This window comes from Mercenaria mercenaria, chromosome 3 (assembly GCF_021730395.1).
Source record: "Mercenaria mercenaria strain notata chromosome 3, MADL_Memer_1, whole genome shotgun sequence".
In the NCBI taxonomy this organism is placed as follows: Eukaryota; Metazoa; Mollusca; class Bivalvia; order Venerida; family Veneridae; genus Mercenaria; species Mercenaria mercenaria.
In genome coordinates, this window is record NC_069363.1 from 18554227 (window position 1) to 18575586 (window position 21360).

The 21360-nt window shown below is 36.2% G+C and overlaps 1 protein-coding gene across 1 annotated transcript in view; it reads right to left on the bottom strand.

Annotated features, from left to right (window-relative positions):
* LOC123525343 (transmembrane protein 214-B-like) overlaps positions 1-18551 on the bottom strand; it is a 32170-nt gene extending 13619 nt beyond the window's left edge. The window contains exons 1-9 of the mRNA XM_053539615.1: positions 18353-18551; positions 13043-13263; positions 11976-12099; positions 10681-10895; positions 8689-8794; positions 5503-5584; positions 4855-4993; positions 2972-3073; positions 2600-2691 (exon numbers count right to left, since the gene is read on the bottom strand). Of these exons, the coding sequence (XP_053395590.1) occupies positions 2600-2691; positions 2972-3073; positions 4855-4993; positions 5503-5584; positions 8689-8794; positions 10681-10895; positions 11976-12099; positions 13043-13263; positions 18353-18476 (1205 nt within the window). The 5' untranslated portion in view covers positions 18477-18551. The remainder of the gene's footprint in view (positions 1-2599; positions 2692-2971; positions 3074-4854; positions 4994-5502; positions 5585-8688; positions 8795-10680; positions 10896-11975; positions 12100-13042; positions 13264-18352) is intronic.
* Positions 18552-21360: the final 2809 nt, after the last annotated feature.

Sequence of the window (21360 nt, forward strand, 5' to 3'; positions counted from 1 at the left end):
CATAAACAGTGTTAAAGCACTCTTTTGCTATAAATATTTCTTAAATACAGTAAAATTCCTACTTACGACCACGCCGAAATTACGACCGCACCGCTAATACGACCGATTTTGCAAAGAACGGAATATTTCCTTCTTAAAACCAATGGTCGTTTGTCCGAAAATGCGACCAGACCGCTAATCCACTAATGCGACCACCAATTTCAGAACTGTTTGACTTTTTCACACTTAATTAATCACCGCAATTACGACCACTCAAATTTTTCTGTATGTTACCGCGAATCGCCGCGAGAATTAACACGTGCGACATCGTGTTAACACGTTAAGCGTGTACATTGTGTTAATTGCTAACAAGTCTTTTAAATGTTATCAAAACAACGTATCAAACTGTTTGATTGTCTGAAATTGTTTAAAGATGTTTGGTGTTTTGCATCGCTATTTAACATATTAAGAAATTGTTGAAATAACTAATTCATTTGTAATTAGACGAATGCCCGCTGATCGCCCGCTGATCGAATTGACCAGATTAAAACGGATTTAATTAGATGTAAACGGTGTTTGTTTGTTATTATTAATGTAAATACGTTTGGGATTTCAGCAGAAAATGAAGTTTAAAAAGGTTTGATATTGTTGTAAATTGTTTTTAATTGGTCAAAATTCAAATCATTATCAGTGAAGTGCGTCCTTAATTAATACACAGTTTGATCCGTAATTCTTTGATTAACACAGTGATCAAGTATTAAAGGCTAATGAAATGCTTATCTTTATCAGTCTTCTTTCGTATCTGATACTAACATAGTCATGGAAAAACGAAAACGGAAAGTCTGCCAGACCTTTCTCGTACAGCCTTGTCCACTAATCAGACCAGACCGCTAATAAGACCAGTTTTACAAAGAACCATGGGTGGTCTTAATAGCGGAATTTTACTGTATAAAGAAACACAAGAATCCAAATACTCACCCATAAGTGCTTGACTTAAGGCAATATGCAAAAAAAAGAGTTGTGGTTCTTGACCTTCATACCCACCTACTGATGACCAAAAAATTGTATAAATATTTAAAGCTACAGTATTGAACAACTAGATGTGTGTCCATAAGCCACATGTGTCCCCCACTTCTGTCTCTATACATGGTTTCATGACTAGGTGAAACATTTTTTAAGATAAATGCAACACAAGTTTTTAAGCACTTTATGTGTATTTTTCACTAACTGAAGGACTGTAACTCTTGCCTTGCTGGGTGATCCCAAAGAGAACACCAGGTGCACAACTTCACATGCTATATATTAATCCTAATATTTTATGACTCTGGGTCATCTAAATTTTGAGATAAATGGAAGAAAAACTTTACAAATCTGGTTGAAATTGGCTCAGTTGCTTAGGTGGATATATGTTCTTTAAAGATACTGTGGAAATTGGACAAACTACAGAGATCAAACTGTCCTTAAAGCTCACTATGAGCAATAATGTTTACATGAGCTAAAAAGAGCAAGTACAAGACATACTGCTCAGAATCATTTAAAGTAAATATATAAAACCATAAATTCTGAGTTTTAAACACTATGAAACAATTTACACTATAATTCAAAACAAATTAACTTAATTTAATGTCGATGCATACTGAATACAAGAGCTGTCTCCATAGGATGACACATGCCCCCGATGGCACTTTGAATGAATAGTTATGGCCGATGTTAGAGTTTAGGACCTTTGACCTACGGAGCTGGGTCTTGCGCGCGACACGTCGTCTTACTGTGTCACACATTCATGCGTAGTTATTTTAAAATCCATGCATGAATGACAAAGATATGGACCGGACACGCCCATCAATGCACTATCATGAAAAATGACCTTTAACGTCTAAGTGTGACCTTGACCTTTGAGCTACAGACCTGGGTCTTGCGCACGACACGTCCTCTTACTGTGGTACACATTCATGCCAAGTTATTTTAAAATCCATCCATGGATGACAAAGATATGGACCGGACACGCCCATCAATGCACTATCCTTTAACGTCTAAGTGTGACCTTGACCTTTGAGCTACGGACCTGGGTCTTGCGCGCGACATGTCGTCTTACTGTGGTACACATTCATGCCAAGTTATTTGAAAATCCATCCATGGATGACAAAGATATGGACCGGACACGCCCATCAATGCACTATCCTTTAATGTCTAAGTGTGACCTTGACCTTTGAGCTACGGACCTGGGTCTTGCGCGCGACACGTCGTCTTACTGTGGTACACATTCATGCCAAGTTATTTGAAAATCCATCCATCGATGACAAAGATATGGACCGGACACGAAAATTGCGGACAGACTGACAGACCGACGAACCGACAGACGGTTCAAAAACTATATGCCTCCCTTCGGGGGCATAAAAATTTCAGTATGTAATAATGTTAAATAACCTGCCTTTCAATTTATGCATAGAGTTTTCAACTAAACACTGAAATATAGACTTATTCGCAATCAAAGAGGCCACAAAAAATTATTGCTGTGTTGTGTTAGAAGAACTTTCTCTTTGTTATTCTTTAAATGAATAAACATCAATTTAACAAATAAATGAAAAGAAAAATAAATTCTAAGAAACAGGGTACGTACCTAGACTGTCTGAGATGTTTAGTGTACAGCTGACACCACAGGGCATAAGTGTGTTTATCTTTACTCAGGCAATCCATTAGGCATGACAACACCTGGTACACAAGTAGATAAAACAGAGGACTTGAACCAAACACATAAACAAATGAATCATCAATGCAAATAATTTCACCAACAGAAATTGTGGTGTAGTTGGAATGTTTGTTAGGTTTCAGTTTCCTTATATTGTTTTCTGTTTTGCTGAATGTCAATGCCACTTAAACTTTAACAAAAATATGACAATACGAAACACTTCTTAAAGTCGTACACCAAAGTAACCAGTCACTGTTGAGATTAGCTCAGATCAAGCATGTTATGAAGTTTCACTTAACTTACCTCTGGTTTCAACTCTTTGCTGGTGTCAGGGTTGGCTCTTGTTAAGTAGGATGGGAAGAAGTTTCTCAGTGAGGAATCCACATTTTTACCATGAGCTATTCTCTATAAGCAAAACACAGAAAAATGTAAACTGGAGAGATTTTACCTCCAATATCCTTGAAAGAGTTCATCTTACTGGTAATAATCCAATTTTTGAATATTTTTCCTCTCACAACACAAATATCTGCTTACTAACTGACGGTTTCGACCTTAGCTGAGGCCATCATCAGAATGACAAACTGCACGAGATCGGTCATGCTCGATGATTTCGGTCACTTTCCGTGACGAAAACCGAATCATAGACTCGCGAGAGCTGGTGGGCCCCCTAATCCGTTCATGACCTCTCTATGGGCTTGTATGTGTATCGCCTCTTTGATCACCCTGGTCTTGTAATCTGACTCCCGATCAATTACTGTTAACAGTAATTGATCGGGAGTCAGATTAGTAAACAAACATTTGTGTTGTGATTAGAGGAACAAGAGGACCATGATGGTCCTGAATCGCTCACCTCTTCCCACATGACCCAGTTTTGAGTATGACGTCGTTTTTTCTATTATTTGACATAGTGACCTAGTTTTTGAGCTCATGTGACCCAGTTTTGAACTTGACCTAGATATTATCAAGATAAAAATTCAGACCAATTTTCATGAAGATCCATTGAAAAATATGGTCTCAAGAGAGGTCACAAGGTTTTTCTATTATGTGACCTATTGACCTAGTTTTCGAAGGTACGTGACCCTGTTTTGAACTTTATCTAGATATCATCAAGGTGAACATTCTCACTAATTTTCATGAAGATCTCATGAAAAATATGGCCTCTAGAGAGGTCACAAGGTTTTTCTATTTTTATACCTACTGGCCTAATTTTTGACCGCATGTGACCCAGTTTCAAAACTGACCTTGATATCATCAAGGTGAACATTCAGATCAATTTTCATGAAGATCCATTGAAAAATATGGCCTCTAGAGAGGTCAAAAGATTTTAATAATTTTAGACCTACTGACCTAGTTTTTGTCCGCAGTTGACCCAGTTTCAAACTTGACCTAGATATCATCAAGATGAACATTCAGACCAACTTTCATACAGATCCCATGAAAAGTATGGCCTCTAGAGAGGTCACAAGGTTTTTTTATTCTTTGACCTACTGACCTAGTTTTTTAAGGCACGTGACCCAGTTTGGAACCTGACCTAGATATCATCAAGGTGAACATTCTGACCAATTTTTATGAAGATCTTGTGAAATATATGGCCTCTAGAGAGGTCACAAGGTTTTTCTATTTTTAGACCTACTGACCTAGTTTTTGATGGCACGTGACCCAGTTTCAAACTTGACCTAGATATCATCAAGATGAACATTCTGACCAACTTTCATAAAGATCCCATGAAAAATGTGACCTCTAGAGTGGTCACAAGCAAAAGTTTACGGACGGACGCACGCACGCACGGACGGACGGCGGACACCGCGTGATCACAAAAGCTCACCTTGTCACTTTGTGACAGGTGAGCTAAAAATATGATTCAAAAATTTACCTCCAATACTTTTTAACTTGTGAACTTAATACCAAAATTTACATTTCAATTTCAAAAACTTTACGGTGTTGTATCAAATTCTACTTTGAGTGCCTTATCACAAGACTTCACTTATGGCAGAATGTTTAAGACCGGTTCATATAATAGTATAAAAAAGAATGAATGAAGGATAACTTTATACAAAATGTCTCTGCTTCACATATAAAATTCTTAGTCCATTTAACACAGAAGTTAAAACTCATTAAACAGTCTTTGTCATTAGACCTTGCGCTACAACACAACTGCTGATATTTCATGTCAATGTATGACTTACCTTGAGTTGGGGGTATAAAGCCATCAGCCTCTTGCGTACGTCACCTGGCAAGCCTTGACCATGTAACACATCAAAAAGCCCAAAAAATTCACGTAGTTTGATCTCCCCTCCAGCCTGGTCCAAATTTTTACTGTGTAAGCTGTAGCAAGAGAACAGGAAAATATGGTCAAATCAGGCACTGTTTTTAACTGATAAATCATTACCTATACCAAGTATCTACGAATAAAACTTATCCTAAATATTGTTTAGAACGTAAATTAATTATCATTTTGATTATAAAGAACTGTTTAAACTGAAATAATTCATTTACATCAAACTACAGTATATAACATACTTTAACAGACAAGAATGAATGCAAAACACTCCAGTATTATGGGCAGCTAAGAATGTATTCTCTTAAAACTAGATGTGTGTCAGTAAGACACTGGTGCCACCATTCAGGTCACTGTATGCATACTTTTGACCAAGTCAAGGGCCATAACTCTAGTCAAACTGTGTGAAATGGCAAGTAAAACACAAGGTGCACAACATCACATGCTGAGTAACAATCCTTTGAAGTTTGATGATTCTAGGTCAAATACATTTTTGGAGGTATGCACAACACAAATTTGAAATTTTTAACTGAAAATGTCCAAGCTAGATATTTACCTGAGTATTGTCTCCAGATACTGTAGACAGAAGTTCCCAATAGCTTTTGAACCAAGACAGGGCTGCATTATCTCTAACCAAACTAAAATAAAAACAAGAAACATGGAAATACCATGAAGACCTGGTTTTCAAAAGGAATTAAGATCTTTTGCTTACATGATATTCATCAACTTTTGGTGAACATCCAAAATTAAATAAAGTTCACAAAAACTTAAAATCCATTATCTTTGCTCTGGTCAGTTATTATATATCAAAGGTATAAGAAAATTAAACAATCAAACAATTAGTTGTTCACTGGAGTATATCAGAACATCCAATTATAACCTATATTTAATTTTCACTAGTAAATGAGAACATCCAATAAATCATCAGCTAGAAGACCATCAACTACCTGAAACCAAGTTTCCTCTATAATGGAATTCAAAAACTCCATAACTTGGCTGGCAATCAAATAGGAATGAAACAGATTCTGGCAAAATCACTAAGTCCATAGTCACATGAAAACCATTCAAGCAAACAAGAGGACCATGATGGTCCTGAATCGCTCACCTATCTCCACATGACCCAGTGTTCAACTGAGTATGACATCGTTATTTCTATTATTTGACATAGTGACCTAGTTTTTGAGCACATGTGACCTAGATATCATCAAGATAAAAAATTCTGACCAATTTTCATGAAGATCCAATGAAAAATATGGCCTCTAGAGAGGTCACAAGGTTTTTCTATTATTTGACCTAATGACCTAGTTTTTGAAGGCACGTGACCCACTTTTAAACTTGACCTAGATATCATCAAGGTGAACATTCTCACTAATTTTCATGAAAATCTCGTGAAAAATATGGCCTCTAGAGAGGTCACAAGGTTTTTCTATTTTTCGACCTACTGACCTAGTTTTTGACCGCACATGACCCAGTTACGAACCTGACCTAGATATCATCAAGCTGAACATTCTCACCAATTTTCATGAAGATCCATTGAGAAATATGGCCTCTAGAGAGGTCACAAGGTTTTTTCTATTTTTAGACCTACTGACCTAGTTTTTGACCCCACGTGACCCAGTTTCGAATCTGACTTAGATATCACCAAGATGAACATTCTGACCAATATTCATGAAGATCTCATGAAAAATATGGCCTCTAGAGAGGTCACAAGGTTTTTCTATTTTTAGATCTACTGACCTAGTTTTTAACCCGTGACAGTTCGAACTGACCTAGTTTCAGAAACTTTGACCATTTCAAGTCCATGAAATTGCTCTAGGAGTCACAGTTTTTCATTTAGACTACTGACTAGTTTTTACCATTGACCAGTTTCAACTTGACCTAGATATATCAGTACATTCTGACCAATTTAAGATCCATGAAAAATGTGGCCTCTAGAGAGGTCACAAGGTTTTCCTATTTTTAGACCTACTGACCTAGTTTTTGACCGCACATGACCCAGTTTCGAACTTGACCTAGATATCATCAAGGTGAACATTCTGACCAATATTCATGAAGATCTCGTGAAAAATATGGCCTCTAGAGAGGTCACAAGGTTTTTCTATTTTTAGATCTACTGACCTAGTTTTTAACCCCACGTGACCCAGTTTCGAACCTGACCTAGATATCATCAAGATGAACATTCTGACCAATTTTCATGAAGATGCATTGAGAAATATGGCCTCTAGAGAGGTCACAAGGTTTTTCTATTTTTAGACCTAATGACCTAGTTTTTGACCCTACGTGACCCAGTTTCGAACTTGACCTAGATATCATCAAGATAAACATTCTGACCAATATTCATGAAGATCTCATGAAAAATATGGCCTCTAGAGAGGTCACAAGGTTTTTCTATTTTTAGACCTACTGACCTAGTTTTTGACCCCACGGGACCCAGTTTCGAACTTGACCTAGATATCATCAAGGTGAACATTCTGACCAATTTTCATGAAGATCTTGTGAAATATATGGCCTCTAGAGAGGTCACAAGGTTTTTCTATTTTTAGACCTACTGACCTAGTTTTTGATGGCACGTGACCCAGTTTCGAACTTGACCTAGATATCATCAAGATGAACATTCTGACCAACTTTCACAAAGATCCCATGAAAAATGTGACCTCTAGAGTGGTCACAAGCAAAAGTTTATGGACGGACGCACGACGGACACCGCGCGATCACAAAAGCTCACCTTGTCACTTTGTGACAGGTGAGCTAAAAACAGTACATACCTCTTATACCAGCTGTAACAGTACAAACCTCTTATACCAGCTGTAACAGTACAAACCTCTTATACCAGCTGTAACAGTACAAACCTCTTATACCAGCTCCAACAGTACATACCTCTTATACCAGCTGTAACAGTACATACCTCTTATACCAGCTCTAACAGTACATACCTCTTATACCAGCTGTAACAGTACAAACCTCTTATACCAGCTGTAACAGTACAAACCTCTTATACCAGCTGTAACAGTACAAACCTCTTATACCAGCTCCAACAGTACATACCTCTTATACCAGCTGTAACAGTACATACCTCTTATACCAGCTCTAACAGTACATACCTCTTATACCAGCTGTAACAGTACAAACCTCTTATACCAGCTCCAACAGTACATACCTCTTATACCACCAGCTGTAACAGTACAAACCTCTTATACCAGCTGTAACAGTACATACCTCTTATACCAGCTGTAACAGTACATACCTCTTATACCAGCTCTAACAGAACATACCTCTTATACCAGCTGTAACAGTACATACCTCTTATACCACCAGCTGTAACAGTACATACCTCTTATACCACCAGCTGTAACAGTACATACCTCTTATACCAGCTCTAAGAGTTCATACCTCTTATACCAGCTCTAAGAGTACATACCTCTTATACCAGCTGTAACAGTACATACCTCTTATACCAGCTGTAACAGTACATACCTCTTATACCAGTCTTACATAATACCTTTATACAGCTCTAACAGAATACCTCTTATACAGCGTACGTACATACCTCTTATACCACAGCTGTAAAAGTACACACCTCTTATACCAGCTGTAACAGTACATACCTCTTATACCACCAGCTTTAACAGTACATACCTCTAATACCAGCTGTAACAGTACATACCTCTTATACCAGCTCTAGTACATACCTCTTATACCAGCTCTTACAGTACATACCTTTTATACCAGCTCTAGTACATACCTCTTATACCAGCTCTAAGACTTGGATATCCCACCTGTCCTAATGCCCACATGACAGACATACATCTCTCCGGTCGGTTCTGCACACTTCTCACTATCTCTTTATACTAAAAGTTTATACAAGAATATATATCAAAAATTTACTTTTAAAGTTACTGTCCATGGATGGCAACAATTTATACATATAACATTTATGGAAAAAGTGAATTTATTGAAAATTTGTTCAAATCTTGTTTATTGGTAGGGATTTAAAAGCCAAACTTTATTCAGCAACCATTGACGAGAAACTACTAAATCTAGTGTGTCATTATATTTTGATGCAGCATCCCAAGATATGCAAATTAACTACTGATGCAGCTGATAAGAACATCAGTTTTACTTTACATGCATGCTGTTAATGTAGACAGAATATCATGGGCAAAAGTCTATCTCATATTCATAAGAATTATGTATCCAGGGTTCGAATTTAAGCTTGCATACTCGCGAAATGCGAGTGCAAATTTCAAACTGCGAGGTGAGATTTCAGACACCATTATTTTTTTGCGAGTGAAAATTTTTGGCCGAATAGTGTGCATTTCTAACAGTCGTCTCGATCTTACACTGTTCTTTCTTTAACAACTCGCGGTCATTGCAGCGCATTGTCATTTGCAGAACGAATTTCAGAGCACTCTTTCATCTGTCGTCATAAACGAAAGTTTACACTCTATACATGTCCCGTGCGCATGTCTTTTCAACTGATGACAAGTACCTGCGCCAATTTTGATGACGTTTACTGCATCCGGTGGGTTATTTGGTAATCTATAATAAGTTACTATTTATATAGCGCAAATATGATTGGCTGGACTCGCCACGTGGATGTTTGTCTTAATGTTCTAATAAAATGACAAGTCGCGGAAAATGCAAGTTGTTTTTTCATTTAGCAAGTTAAAAAAAAAAATACCACTTGCGAAAAAAATGCAAGTAGAAAATCTGGCTAAATTCGAACCCTGGTATCTGATGGAAAACAAGAGTAATGAATAACAAAAGTAAAATGAATGGCATTATAAATAATACATCTTACAGCTTTATTTTACTGTCTTACATGCAAAGTTATCTGGATCCAAAACTGATGATGTTTATGTTTGAAGTGCCATATACTAATTTTTTAACAGCTATCATATTTTTGCTCTTCAAGTTACTTTGTCCCAAAATAAAGATGTCTTTACTTGTTTTATAAAATAGTTTGCAGAATAGGATCCTCAAAATATCAGATTGCTTATGATCTAGCCAATATTAATAAGCATGAACAAGGACTTAAAAACCACTTATAAACCATTTCCATTTTTGAGGGAGAAGAAGGGTGTGTGAATGTGCGGGCTTTGGTTGTGACAGAATACTCAAGGGCAAGGAAATAAACGAAAATGTTTTATTCGGACTGCATATCGTCTCATCATAACCTGCCTATATTCCAAGTTTCAAGTCAATATCTTTAATACTTTTAAAGTTACGCTCTGGACACAAGATATGATGGGCAGATTTGACCTTGACCTTTGACCTACTACAGGCCAAGTTTGAAGTCAATAGTTTGAATGGTTAATAAGTTATCTCCAGACACGAAATATGACAGACAGATTTGACCTTTGAGCTCAATTTGCGACCCTGACCTGTGACCTACAGACTGGGTTCATATGCTCTGCACATCACCTCATTGCCACCTATTATCATGCCAAGTTTGAAGTCAATACCTTGCATGTTATTTAGTTATGCTCCGGACACAAAATATGATGGACAGATTTGACCTTTAAACTCACTTCATGACCTTGATCATTGTACTGCTGTGCTGGTTCAAGTGCTCTGTACATCCATTCATCGCCATCTACCTATATGCCAAGTTTAAAGTCAATACATTTAATGGTTATAAATGTTATGCTCGGACATGAATTACAACAGACTGATGCACCATCACATTAAATCTCCGTTTTAAAGGCCTGGCATTATTTTGCAGACTACATACCTGCTGCAGTTTTGACAGGACAATATCTGGACTGCCCCTGACAAGAAGCTGAAGAAAGATCTTGTAACCATATGTAGAATTGCCATTCTGACTTTCATCCAACATAGTCATGATGCAGAAATACAGTACATGTTCCAGTGTGGCTGCGTTACAGTCAGCAAGCACAGAGGTCAACACCTTCGTACATCCCTTCTTCATTAAGGAGGCCGGATAATCTACAAACAGTAACAATCTATACTTGTAAAACAATCATGAGTAGTCAAATTGTATATTTGAGCCGCGCCATGAGAAAAACAACATAGTGCGCTTGTGACCAGCATGAATCCAGACCAGCCTGCGCATCCACGCAGTCTGGTCAGGATTCATATACTGTTCACTTTCAAAGCCTATTGCAATTAGAGAACTGTTAGCGAACAGCATGGATCCTGACCAGACTGCGCGGATGTGTAGGCTGGTCTGGATCCATGCTGGTCACAAACGCACTATGTTGTTTTTCTCATGGTGCGGCTTATTTACTGAACTATCACAAACAAAAGTCATTGACTATACTATCACAAACAAAAGTCACTGACTATTTATTAAACTATCACAAACAAGTTATTGAATATGTATTAAACTATCACAAAAACAGTAGTACTATATACTTGAACTAAAATGCAAAACAGAGTTATGGAACCTGTGCAATGTAAGACAGTTTATCATAGTAAGTGTGTGAAGTTTCAATCCATTCCCAAAAGTGGTTACTGAGATACAAGCTTACATACAACAAGAGGCCATGATGGCCCTATATTGCTCACCAGAGTTCATCTGGCCTACTGACCTAGTTTTTGACCCCACACGACCCAGTTTCAAATTTGATCTAGAGCTCATCAAGACAAACTTTCTGACCAAGTTTCATAAAGATTGGGTCACAACTGCAACCTCTAAAGTGTTCACAAGCTTTTCCTTTGATTTGACCAGGTGACCTAGTTTTTGACCCCACATGACCCAGTTTCGAACTTGACCTAGAGATCATCAAGACTAACATTCTGACCAACTTTCATAAAGATTGGGTCACAAATGTGGCCTCTAGAGTGTTCACAAGGCAAATGTTGATGCACGCCGGACAATGACAGGTCACAACAGCTCAACTTGAGCACTTTGTGCTCTGGTGTGCTAAAAACTCTAACCAAATTTGGACGCTGATGTACGGGTGAGTCCAATGGCTTTACCTATTCTTTGAATAGTCAAGCTAAAAACAAATGAAAAACATTAACAATGGTCAGCGATACAACTTTTTGAAAATTTGTTCATACCAGTACTCTCCTTCTTAAGGTATTTTTCAGTGTTACGTTCCGTGACTAGTGCCCAATTTATGTTGGATATGGTGACCAGACCCTTTAGCCACAGTTGGTTTTCATGGAAGTGGACCTTAGACTGCTAGAATTACTATTCAATTGCTCTGCACTTAAACAAAACAATAGAGATTCTATTTATTTCTTCTGGGCAAATTTTTTTTAAATGTCAGATTAAGCTTAGGGCTGACTTTGAAAAATGTCAGTGTCTATTTGACATAACATGTGCATGCTTTTAGCTAACATGTTGAAATTGTTTAGCTAAGTTAATTTGTTGACCTTGTTCAACAAGTTATTTTCTGATTTGCTTTGTACTTGCTATTTTCTGATCGCTTACTGTGTCAACAGTTGTATTTTCTGAAATACAAGCTCTTAATATCCTGCAATATATAAATCTGAACATGACAGTGAATCTGCCTTGTTCTGTTCTGCAGCATCTTTTAGTACCCAACAGAAAATGAACATCCTAGCATAGCAATGTGCAATACAGAATGACTAGTGCACTGTGTACATGAAAGAGCTTTTGTACATAAAATATTATCTTATTCATAATGTGTGTAAACAAGTAGACTTCCCAGAAAATCTCTCAGTTAGGAAGACTGTTCTATTTACAAGTTCCTCTAGGAGGGGTGTATCAGTATGTAGACTGTAAACATCTACACACCTTCTTATCCTCCAATATCAAATATTAAAATTAACTGTTTGAAATAGTATTCTATTTTTCAAGAGAAAAAAAAACTCAGATAAATATCAAGCTGCTGCTAAACGATATGATTAATCCACTCCTTTTATAAACCTTATACCAGACAGGTCAATATTTTACATCCATCTAAAATAATATCTTATTTGTAACAGTGTATATATGTTGTTCATAATTAAAAGGATCTAATTACTGCATTTTTTTAACAATGTATTTGCACAAAATTCAGTTACAACTTTAACAATACCAGTTTCAAAAAGCTTGAAGGTTTTACATCCCCAAAATGAAATAACCATCCAAAAACAAAACTTATTAATATTGAACAAACCTCTTTAATTCCATCTTCAAATGGCTTTTTCTTTGGTGTTTGTTCTGTCTTCTTTTTCTGCACATTCTTCTTTTTCATAGCACCATCAGAAATGCCCTTGCCATTTGGCTCTTTGCCAGCTTCTATTTTATCTGCAAACTTTTCCTGCTGTTTCCTTTCATAACGCTGTTGCTCTCTGATGACAAATGCATCGTAGATAGTAGAATCTTCTTTAACAGGATCTGAAAATAATAACAATATAAAGTCTACACTTCAAAATCTTACATAAAAATTATTTACAGCAGATGCATTCCAATTTCTATGAGATCTATTGACACCAAAAGCGGCAAAAACTGTCAGCAAAGCTGACACATGTGACTATTTGAATGTTAGATAGTAAACATGGGAATATCTGAAGAAACAAGAGCTATTGCTGGACTGATTAACACCATGATGTAGATGATGATGTGGGGCAATGGTTTATTTGAATCTAAGGCCAAAATTAAAAATATGTTTGTTTGCTGTCTCCCTACCTACCCGCTTAAAATGATGCGCCCCGAAAGTTTTTAATGGGCAATGCTGGTCAAATTTTATTAAAGTTGCGATATGAAAATTGCCTCATATATTTCAAGTAAGCAAACTAATGAGTAAGAAAGTTTAAATTGTATTATTTAATTTCATCCTTTTATACACCATTTACAGATTTGTCTTATTTTTACAGAAGAAATAATTCTGTAAGAAACGATCATATATCTACTGGTAAAAGTATAATCCCCCCACCAAACAAGAGGACCATGATGGTCCTGAATCGCTCACCTCTTCCCACATGATCCAGTTTTGAGTATGACATTGTTTTTTTCTATTATTTGACATAGTGACCTAGTTTTTGAGCTCATGTGACCCAGTTTTGAACTTGACCTAGATATTATCAAGATAAAAATTCTGACCAATTTTCATGAAGATCCACTGAAAAATATGGTCTCTAGGTTTTTCTATTATTTCACCTATTGACCTAGTTTTCGAAGGTACGTGACCCTGTTTTGAACTTTACCTAGATATCATCAAGGTGAACATTCTCACTAATTTTCATGAAGATCTCATGAAAAATATGGCCTCTAGAGAGGTCACAAGGTTTTTCTATTTTTATACCTACTGGCCTAGTTTTTGACCGCACATGACCCAGTTTCGAAACTGACCTAGATATCATCAAGGTGAACATTCAGATCAATTTTCATGAAGATCCATTGAAAAATATGGCCTCTAGAGAGGTCAAAAGATTTTAATAATTTTAGACCTACTGACCTGGTTTTTGACCGCAGTTGATTCAGTTTCAAACTTGACTTGCTAGATATCATCAAGATGAACATTCAGACCAACTTTCATACAGATCCCATGAAAAGTATGGCCTCTAGAGAGGTCACAAGGTTTTTTATTATTTGACCTACTGACCTAGTTTTTTATGGCACGTGACCCAGTTTCAAACTTGAACTAGATAACATCAAGGTGAACATTCTGACCAATTTTTATGGAGATCCATTCATAAGTATGGCCTCTAGAGAGGTCACAAGGTTTTTCTATTTTTAGACCTACTGACCTAGTTTTTGACCGCACATGACCCTGTTTCGAACTTGACCTAGATATTATTAAGATGAACATTCAGACCAATTTTCATACAGATCCAATGAAAAATATGGCCTTTACAGAGGTCACAAGGTTTTTCTATTATCTGACCTACTGACCTAGTTTTTGATGGCACGTGACCCACTTTCGAACCTGATCTAGATATCATCAAGATGAACATTCAGATTAACTTTCATACAGATCCCATGAAAAATTTGGCCTCTAGAGTGGTCACAAGGTTTTTCTATTATTTGACCTACTGACCTAGTTTTTGATGGCACGTGACCCACTTTCGAACTTGACCTAAACATCATCTAGGTGAACGTTCTGACCAATTTTCATGAAGATGTCATGAAAAATATGGCCTCTAGAGAGGTCACAAGGTTTTTCTATTTTTAGACCTACTGACCTAGTTTTTGACAGCACGTGACCCAGTTTCGAACTTGACCTAGATATCATCAAGATGAACATTCAGACCAACTTTCATACAGATCCCATGAAAAATATGGCCTTTAGAGAGGTCACAAGGTTTTTCTATTATTTGACCTACTGACCTAGTTTTTGACGGCACGTGACCGAGTTTCGAACTTGGCCTAGATATCATCAAGGTGAACGTTCTGACCAATTTTCATGAAGATCTTTTGAAATATATGGCCTCAAGAGAGGTCACAAGGTTTTTCTATTTTTAGACCTACTGACCTAGTTTTTGATTTATTTGAAGGCACGTGACCCAGTTTCAAAATTGACCTAGATATCATCAAGATGAACATTCTGACCAACTTTCATAAAGATCCCATGAAAAATGTGACCTCTAGAGTGGTCACAAGGTTTTTCTATTTTTAGACCTACTGACCTAGTTTTTGACCGCACGTGACCCAGTTTTGAACTTGGCCTAGATATCATCAAAATGAACATTCTGACCAACTTTCATGAAGATCCCATGAAAAATGTGACCTCTAGAGTGGTCACAAGGTTTTTCTATTTTTAGACCTACTGACCTAGTTTTTGACCGCACGTGACCCAGTTTCGAACTTGACCTAGATATCATCAAGATGAACATTCTGACCAATTTTCATAAAGATCCCATGAAAAATGTGACCTCTAGAGTGGTCACAAGCAAAAAGTTTACGGACGGACGCACACACGCACGGACGACGGACACTGCGCGATCACAAAAGCTCACCTTGTCACTTTGTGACAGGTGAGCTAAAAAAAAGAAAGAATTGCCTACCTATATGGACCTACCCAACTTTAAAAAGTAGGGTCGGGAGACAGCAAACAAAGACTTTTTTTAATGTGGCCTAATACATTAAGTAATTATAACAGAGACAGAGCAAAAATTTTATGCATGAAACAAATCCACAAATTTTTTTAAGCATAACAAGAGTGCCAGACTGTCAAATGGACCCTGGTCCCAGTCCCAAAAAGCAAACAAGAGCCCTATCGTCAAACATCATTGCCATTAAAATAAGGCAGTGGCTAGGATAGGAACTTCCGTAGTCCTAGAATTGGAGGCTAGTAACGTAAGCCACTGCCTCAAAATAAACCCTGGGAGAGAAAATAACAAGGTCTGCATTCCCACTGACATTTTGAAAAGTGGGTACATGTACCCACATACTTCAGTAAATGTTGGTACAAGATAAAAAAAAGTTGGGTACAAACCATACAAATTTTTAAAAAAATGTTCCAACTGAAACAAATTATTAAGAAGTATATATGAGAAAAGACACTTTTATTCAGCCTGTGTTAATGAAAGTTGTTTGTTGTACACATGCACCACAGGGTACAGCTAGAGCTTATATTAATTTAGAGGTCACTTATCCTCCAATAAAAGTAGAAAAGTGTGGAAACTTCTAGGTGAAGAAAATGTTTCCTACAAATTTATAATTTCTAACTGTCACTCAGCATAAAACCCCCAACTGCAAGCAAACTTGTGAAGTGATTTGAAAAGATGGCTATCATGTTCTTGTTTATGGATAAAACTATTGATGTGACCATTCATTTTGTTAGATATATACATCATTTCCCATGCAATGAGTATTACTTCAATCCATAATTCTGAAAAAAAAACTGTTTTCAAAATTTTCAGGCAATGCTGGTAAGTAGTACGCGCAGAGATTTTACAACATTTTTTGGCTGCTATATTTTACATATAGCAACGAAGTATAAAATACATTTTTTATTTTTATAGCTCTTTGCAATTTGCATATAGTCATCAATTGAGCACAATCAGTATCGGCCTCTAATAAAAATGAAATGTAATTTGTAGAAAACTGCCAGCTGAAAGTCTGTCTGCAACCAGTCATTTTGTAAGTATTTATAAACAAGCAACTTACGAATCTTTCTTTTACAATGGAGACCAAATAATTGTGTAGTAGATGCAGCTGACCGCTTAAATACAGTGGACCATATTATAAATTGGCTCTGCCAAATATGTCATCCACTATAAATTAAGTCGTTACTAACTTACTTACTTACAACTTGTTGAAAAAACGTTCAAAAATGTTGTCTTCTTGCACTTACACATGTTTACAATTATCGGAAAGTGTCAAAGATGTAACCGTGTCACTGATTGGCTGAATACTATCGCTGGCTGAATACTATCGCATTTAGTTTTACGAATAATTTTTATTCACTGTCTCAGTTCTCGCGAAAATCTCACAAGTACCTGAAGTAAGCTGAGCTTAAATTATCATATCGACTCGTTCTGACACCTAGCAAAATGTTAACAGCTGATTGTGTGGATCAAAAAATAAAGTTGGGTTGCTTGAATTTCGGCACCTTATGGATGAACAACAGACTTTTATGCATGCATTGTAAACGCAGATTTCTAAAACTTGCGTGCATGTGTGGATCAAAAATAAAGTTAGGTTGCTTGAATTTCGGCTCCTTATGGACAAACAATGTATTTTGTGTCAGATTTTTTACACATGCATTGTAAATGCGTTTTTTTAAAATAAAACTTGTGTGCAAGTGACTTTTTACTACACTGTACAGCTAGGCCTATAAACCTATTATAACTACACTGTTCAACAGGTCCCTGAAAAGTCACAAATTAGCTATATAGCTAAATCTAGCTATATATAGCTAGAAGTAGCTATGAAACCAATACCAATAGGACAAAATAAGATGTAAAATGGTCATAATCACATCCAAAAGGTTTGTAAGATGAAAGACAATAACACAAAACCAAGATCTTTGTAGTTACATTTTCAATAACTGCAGCAATTTTTTGCGATAAATCATCACTGAATTTATCACTTGTGACAATCATCGTGTATATGACGAATTTATAAGCGACTAATCGCAGAAATTCGCAACATGTATTGAAACTGAAACTGCATAGATCTCCATTCTTTGTGATTGTCTTTTGTCTCATAAACCATTTGGATGGGATAATAACTATTTTGTATTTGATATTCACATATTCTGAACAATTGTAATTAGTTTTATAGCCATTTCTAGCTATATATAGCTAGATTATAGCTAATTTGTGACTTTTCTGGGACCTGTTCAAGAACTGCTAGGGATCAGAAAATTTCATTTAGACTAGATACGGATTCAAACCTGGGTTACAAAAAAAGAATTAGTTACATGAACTGATCAGTTAGAGACCAAAGTAAGCTTATTAATTATTATAATCTTGGCCTGAACCCCACCCATTCTTATCCAGATGTAGCATTGTTGCGCAACAAAATGAAATCAGTTTACCAAGTGGAGCAATCCTTGGCATGTTATCGACGAATTGCTTCCTCTGAGCCTTGGTCAGATTTTGATTCTGACCCTTGGTTTTCTTTGTTTTACCAACAACTGACCAGTTACCGGCACTTGCCATGTTGAATTTTGTTTTTTTCAAAAGTTCTTTCAGGAAGTGACGACTACGTTTTCATCCGGATCTTCAAAACGCTCGATGGTTTGATAACGTGTTTGACTAGACTGGTGCCAGGCTACCGGAAAGGGCCTTTTCCGCGAAAAGAACTGAACATGATCGGAAAGGGCCTACAATATGTTAAATGTGTCACTTTATGTACCAGACACTTTATGTACCAGCACTTTATGTACCACTTTGGACACCTTATGTACCACATAATATATGATATATAGTGGATGATCATTTTTGTTTTGATTTGATGAAAATGTTTTGTTTTGTTTTACTTGAAATGTTTTTTTACTAAATTTAAATGTTAATTGTTATAATTAATAAGGTAAATTATATGCACACAAAAATGTTAACAACATTCTATGGACATAAGCTGATTAAATCAAAGTTGTTGTCACAGGTAATTATCACATATTGACAGTGCTACAAAATGAGATACAATTAAATGTCAAAGTGGTACATAAAGTGTCTGGTACATAAAGTGACTGGTACATAAGGTGCATAAAGGTAGCAGGGTACACTTAGATTCGAAAAATTTGGGCACGGCCAGTAGCAATTCGTAATAGTGCACATCCCTAATGAGCAGAATCTGGGTGGCAATTTATAAATTGTGTGCATGTTTTGTGCTTTTAATTAAGAAATAATAAATCTGTTCCTATATTTTATCAGTTAATAAAATATGGGCAGGAGTTTGGATGCGTAATATTAAATCACGAGTGCGTAGCACGAGTGATTTAATTATTCGCATCCAAACGACTGCCCATGTTTTATTAATTGATAAAATTATTGGAACATATTTATTATTTCGATTCTAACAACGCAAATAATTCGCATTTTACAGTACTACATTTTCAGCGTAATACGTCATTCGGGTCATATGCTGTTACAATTTACCCCCTATGGTTAGAGAGTGTTGCATAGCCAATGGAACGTATAGATATTTGTTTCTTTTTTATCAGAATTTTGAGTAGTATTCATAAATAAGTAATCTAACAGCTCGCAAACTAAGTATGAACAGAATCATCAAATTAGGCGAGTTGATCCTGTGTTATGAATGACGAGCTTAACTTTTATATGACGTCACATCATTATGACGTCACACTTTATGTCATACATTTATGACGTCACCGCTGAATCAAAATTAAGCTAATTGAATTCGCTCGTAGAGATCAGAACGTGTTTTACGGACCTACACATAAGTCATTATGACTTTTTATTATATTTACGTTTTTGAAATGCTGTTTTCAACCGTTTGGCCCTGAAATAATTCGTATGTAATAGAACTGAAGTAGAATCTCTTATGTTACAATCATAGGGGGTGAAATGTAACAGACAACCATATTTTATCGTAGATTCATGTATAGGCGATTTCGCTATATGCTTATATAGCAATTGCTGCGGATCGTGTTAGAATTAATGACAAGGACTCCCATACAATTGTTAAGAATACAGAAAGTTATCAAAACGAAAGTTTTCCACCATCCATTAAAAATAACATGCCAAAATCATCAATTTGCACCTTTTGAACAACCTAAAATGATCCCGTTGCAGGAACAACAATGTCCAATTTTATTGCATTTCTCAATGTAATAGTCCCTACTGAACTACAGGATAATAATGGAATGGGGGCCCATCCATCTCGTTTTTTTCACAAAATAGCAAAAATGTTCCGGAGTATCAACCAGCAAGCATGGAACCCTTCTATGATTTGAATTTCCCACGCCAAGGTGACTCATCGATTCATACAAAGCTAGCAGCAGTTAGTTTTACAACTGACATCAGAAGTTTACATGTATCAGCTGTTTAAATTTTCTAAAGAATAAACAAACATTATCTCTCACTTTAATTTACAGACATCCAAAATCACGAAGCATATCACGGAACATATTTATTTTTTTCGATTCTAACATCGCAAATAATTCGCATTTTACAGTACTACATTTTCAGCGTAATACACCATTCGGGTCACATGCTGTTACAATTTACCCCCATATGGTTAGAAAGTGTTGCCTAGCCAATGGAACGTATAGATATTTGTTTCAGAATTTTGAGAAGTATTCATCAATTAGTAATCTAACAGCTCGCAAACTAATTATGAACAGAATCATCAAATTAGGCGAGTTGACCCTGTGTTACGAGTGACTAGCATAACATTTATATGACGTCACATCATTATGACGTCATACTTTATGTCATACATTTATGACGTCACCGCTGAATCATAATTAAGCTAATTGAATTTGCTCGTTACGGACCTACGCATAAGTCAGTGTGACTTTTTATTATATTTATGTTTTTGAAATGCTGTTTTCAACCGTTTGGCCCTGAAATAATTCAACCGTTTGGCCCTGAAATAATTCGTATGTAATGGAACTGAAGTAGAATCTCTTATGTTACAATACTGAAGTAGAATCTCTTATGTTACAATCAGAGGGGGGTGAAATGTAACAGCCAACTATATTTCGTAGATTCATGTATAGGCGATTTCGCTATATGTTTATATAGCAATTGCTGCGATCGTGTTAGAATGCACTTTATCAATGATAATTATTGGAATACACTCAAAAATATATTATGATCGAATTATAAATTTAGTGAGAGGAAAGAAGGATAAAGGGAGAAATGACCAGTTTGGCGACAACAGGTAAAAGTTACCTTGAGCGTCTGTAGATCTGGCAAAAGTATATGGAGAAAATTCAATATATATTGATACATATAGCAAAATGTTCCTGCCAAAAATAGAAAAATCATACTTTGCATGAAATACAACATACTGATAAAATTATCTGAAGAAGGGGTGATACAAAAATATCTCTATACTGTATACAATGACATAAGT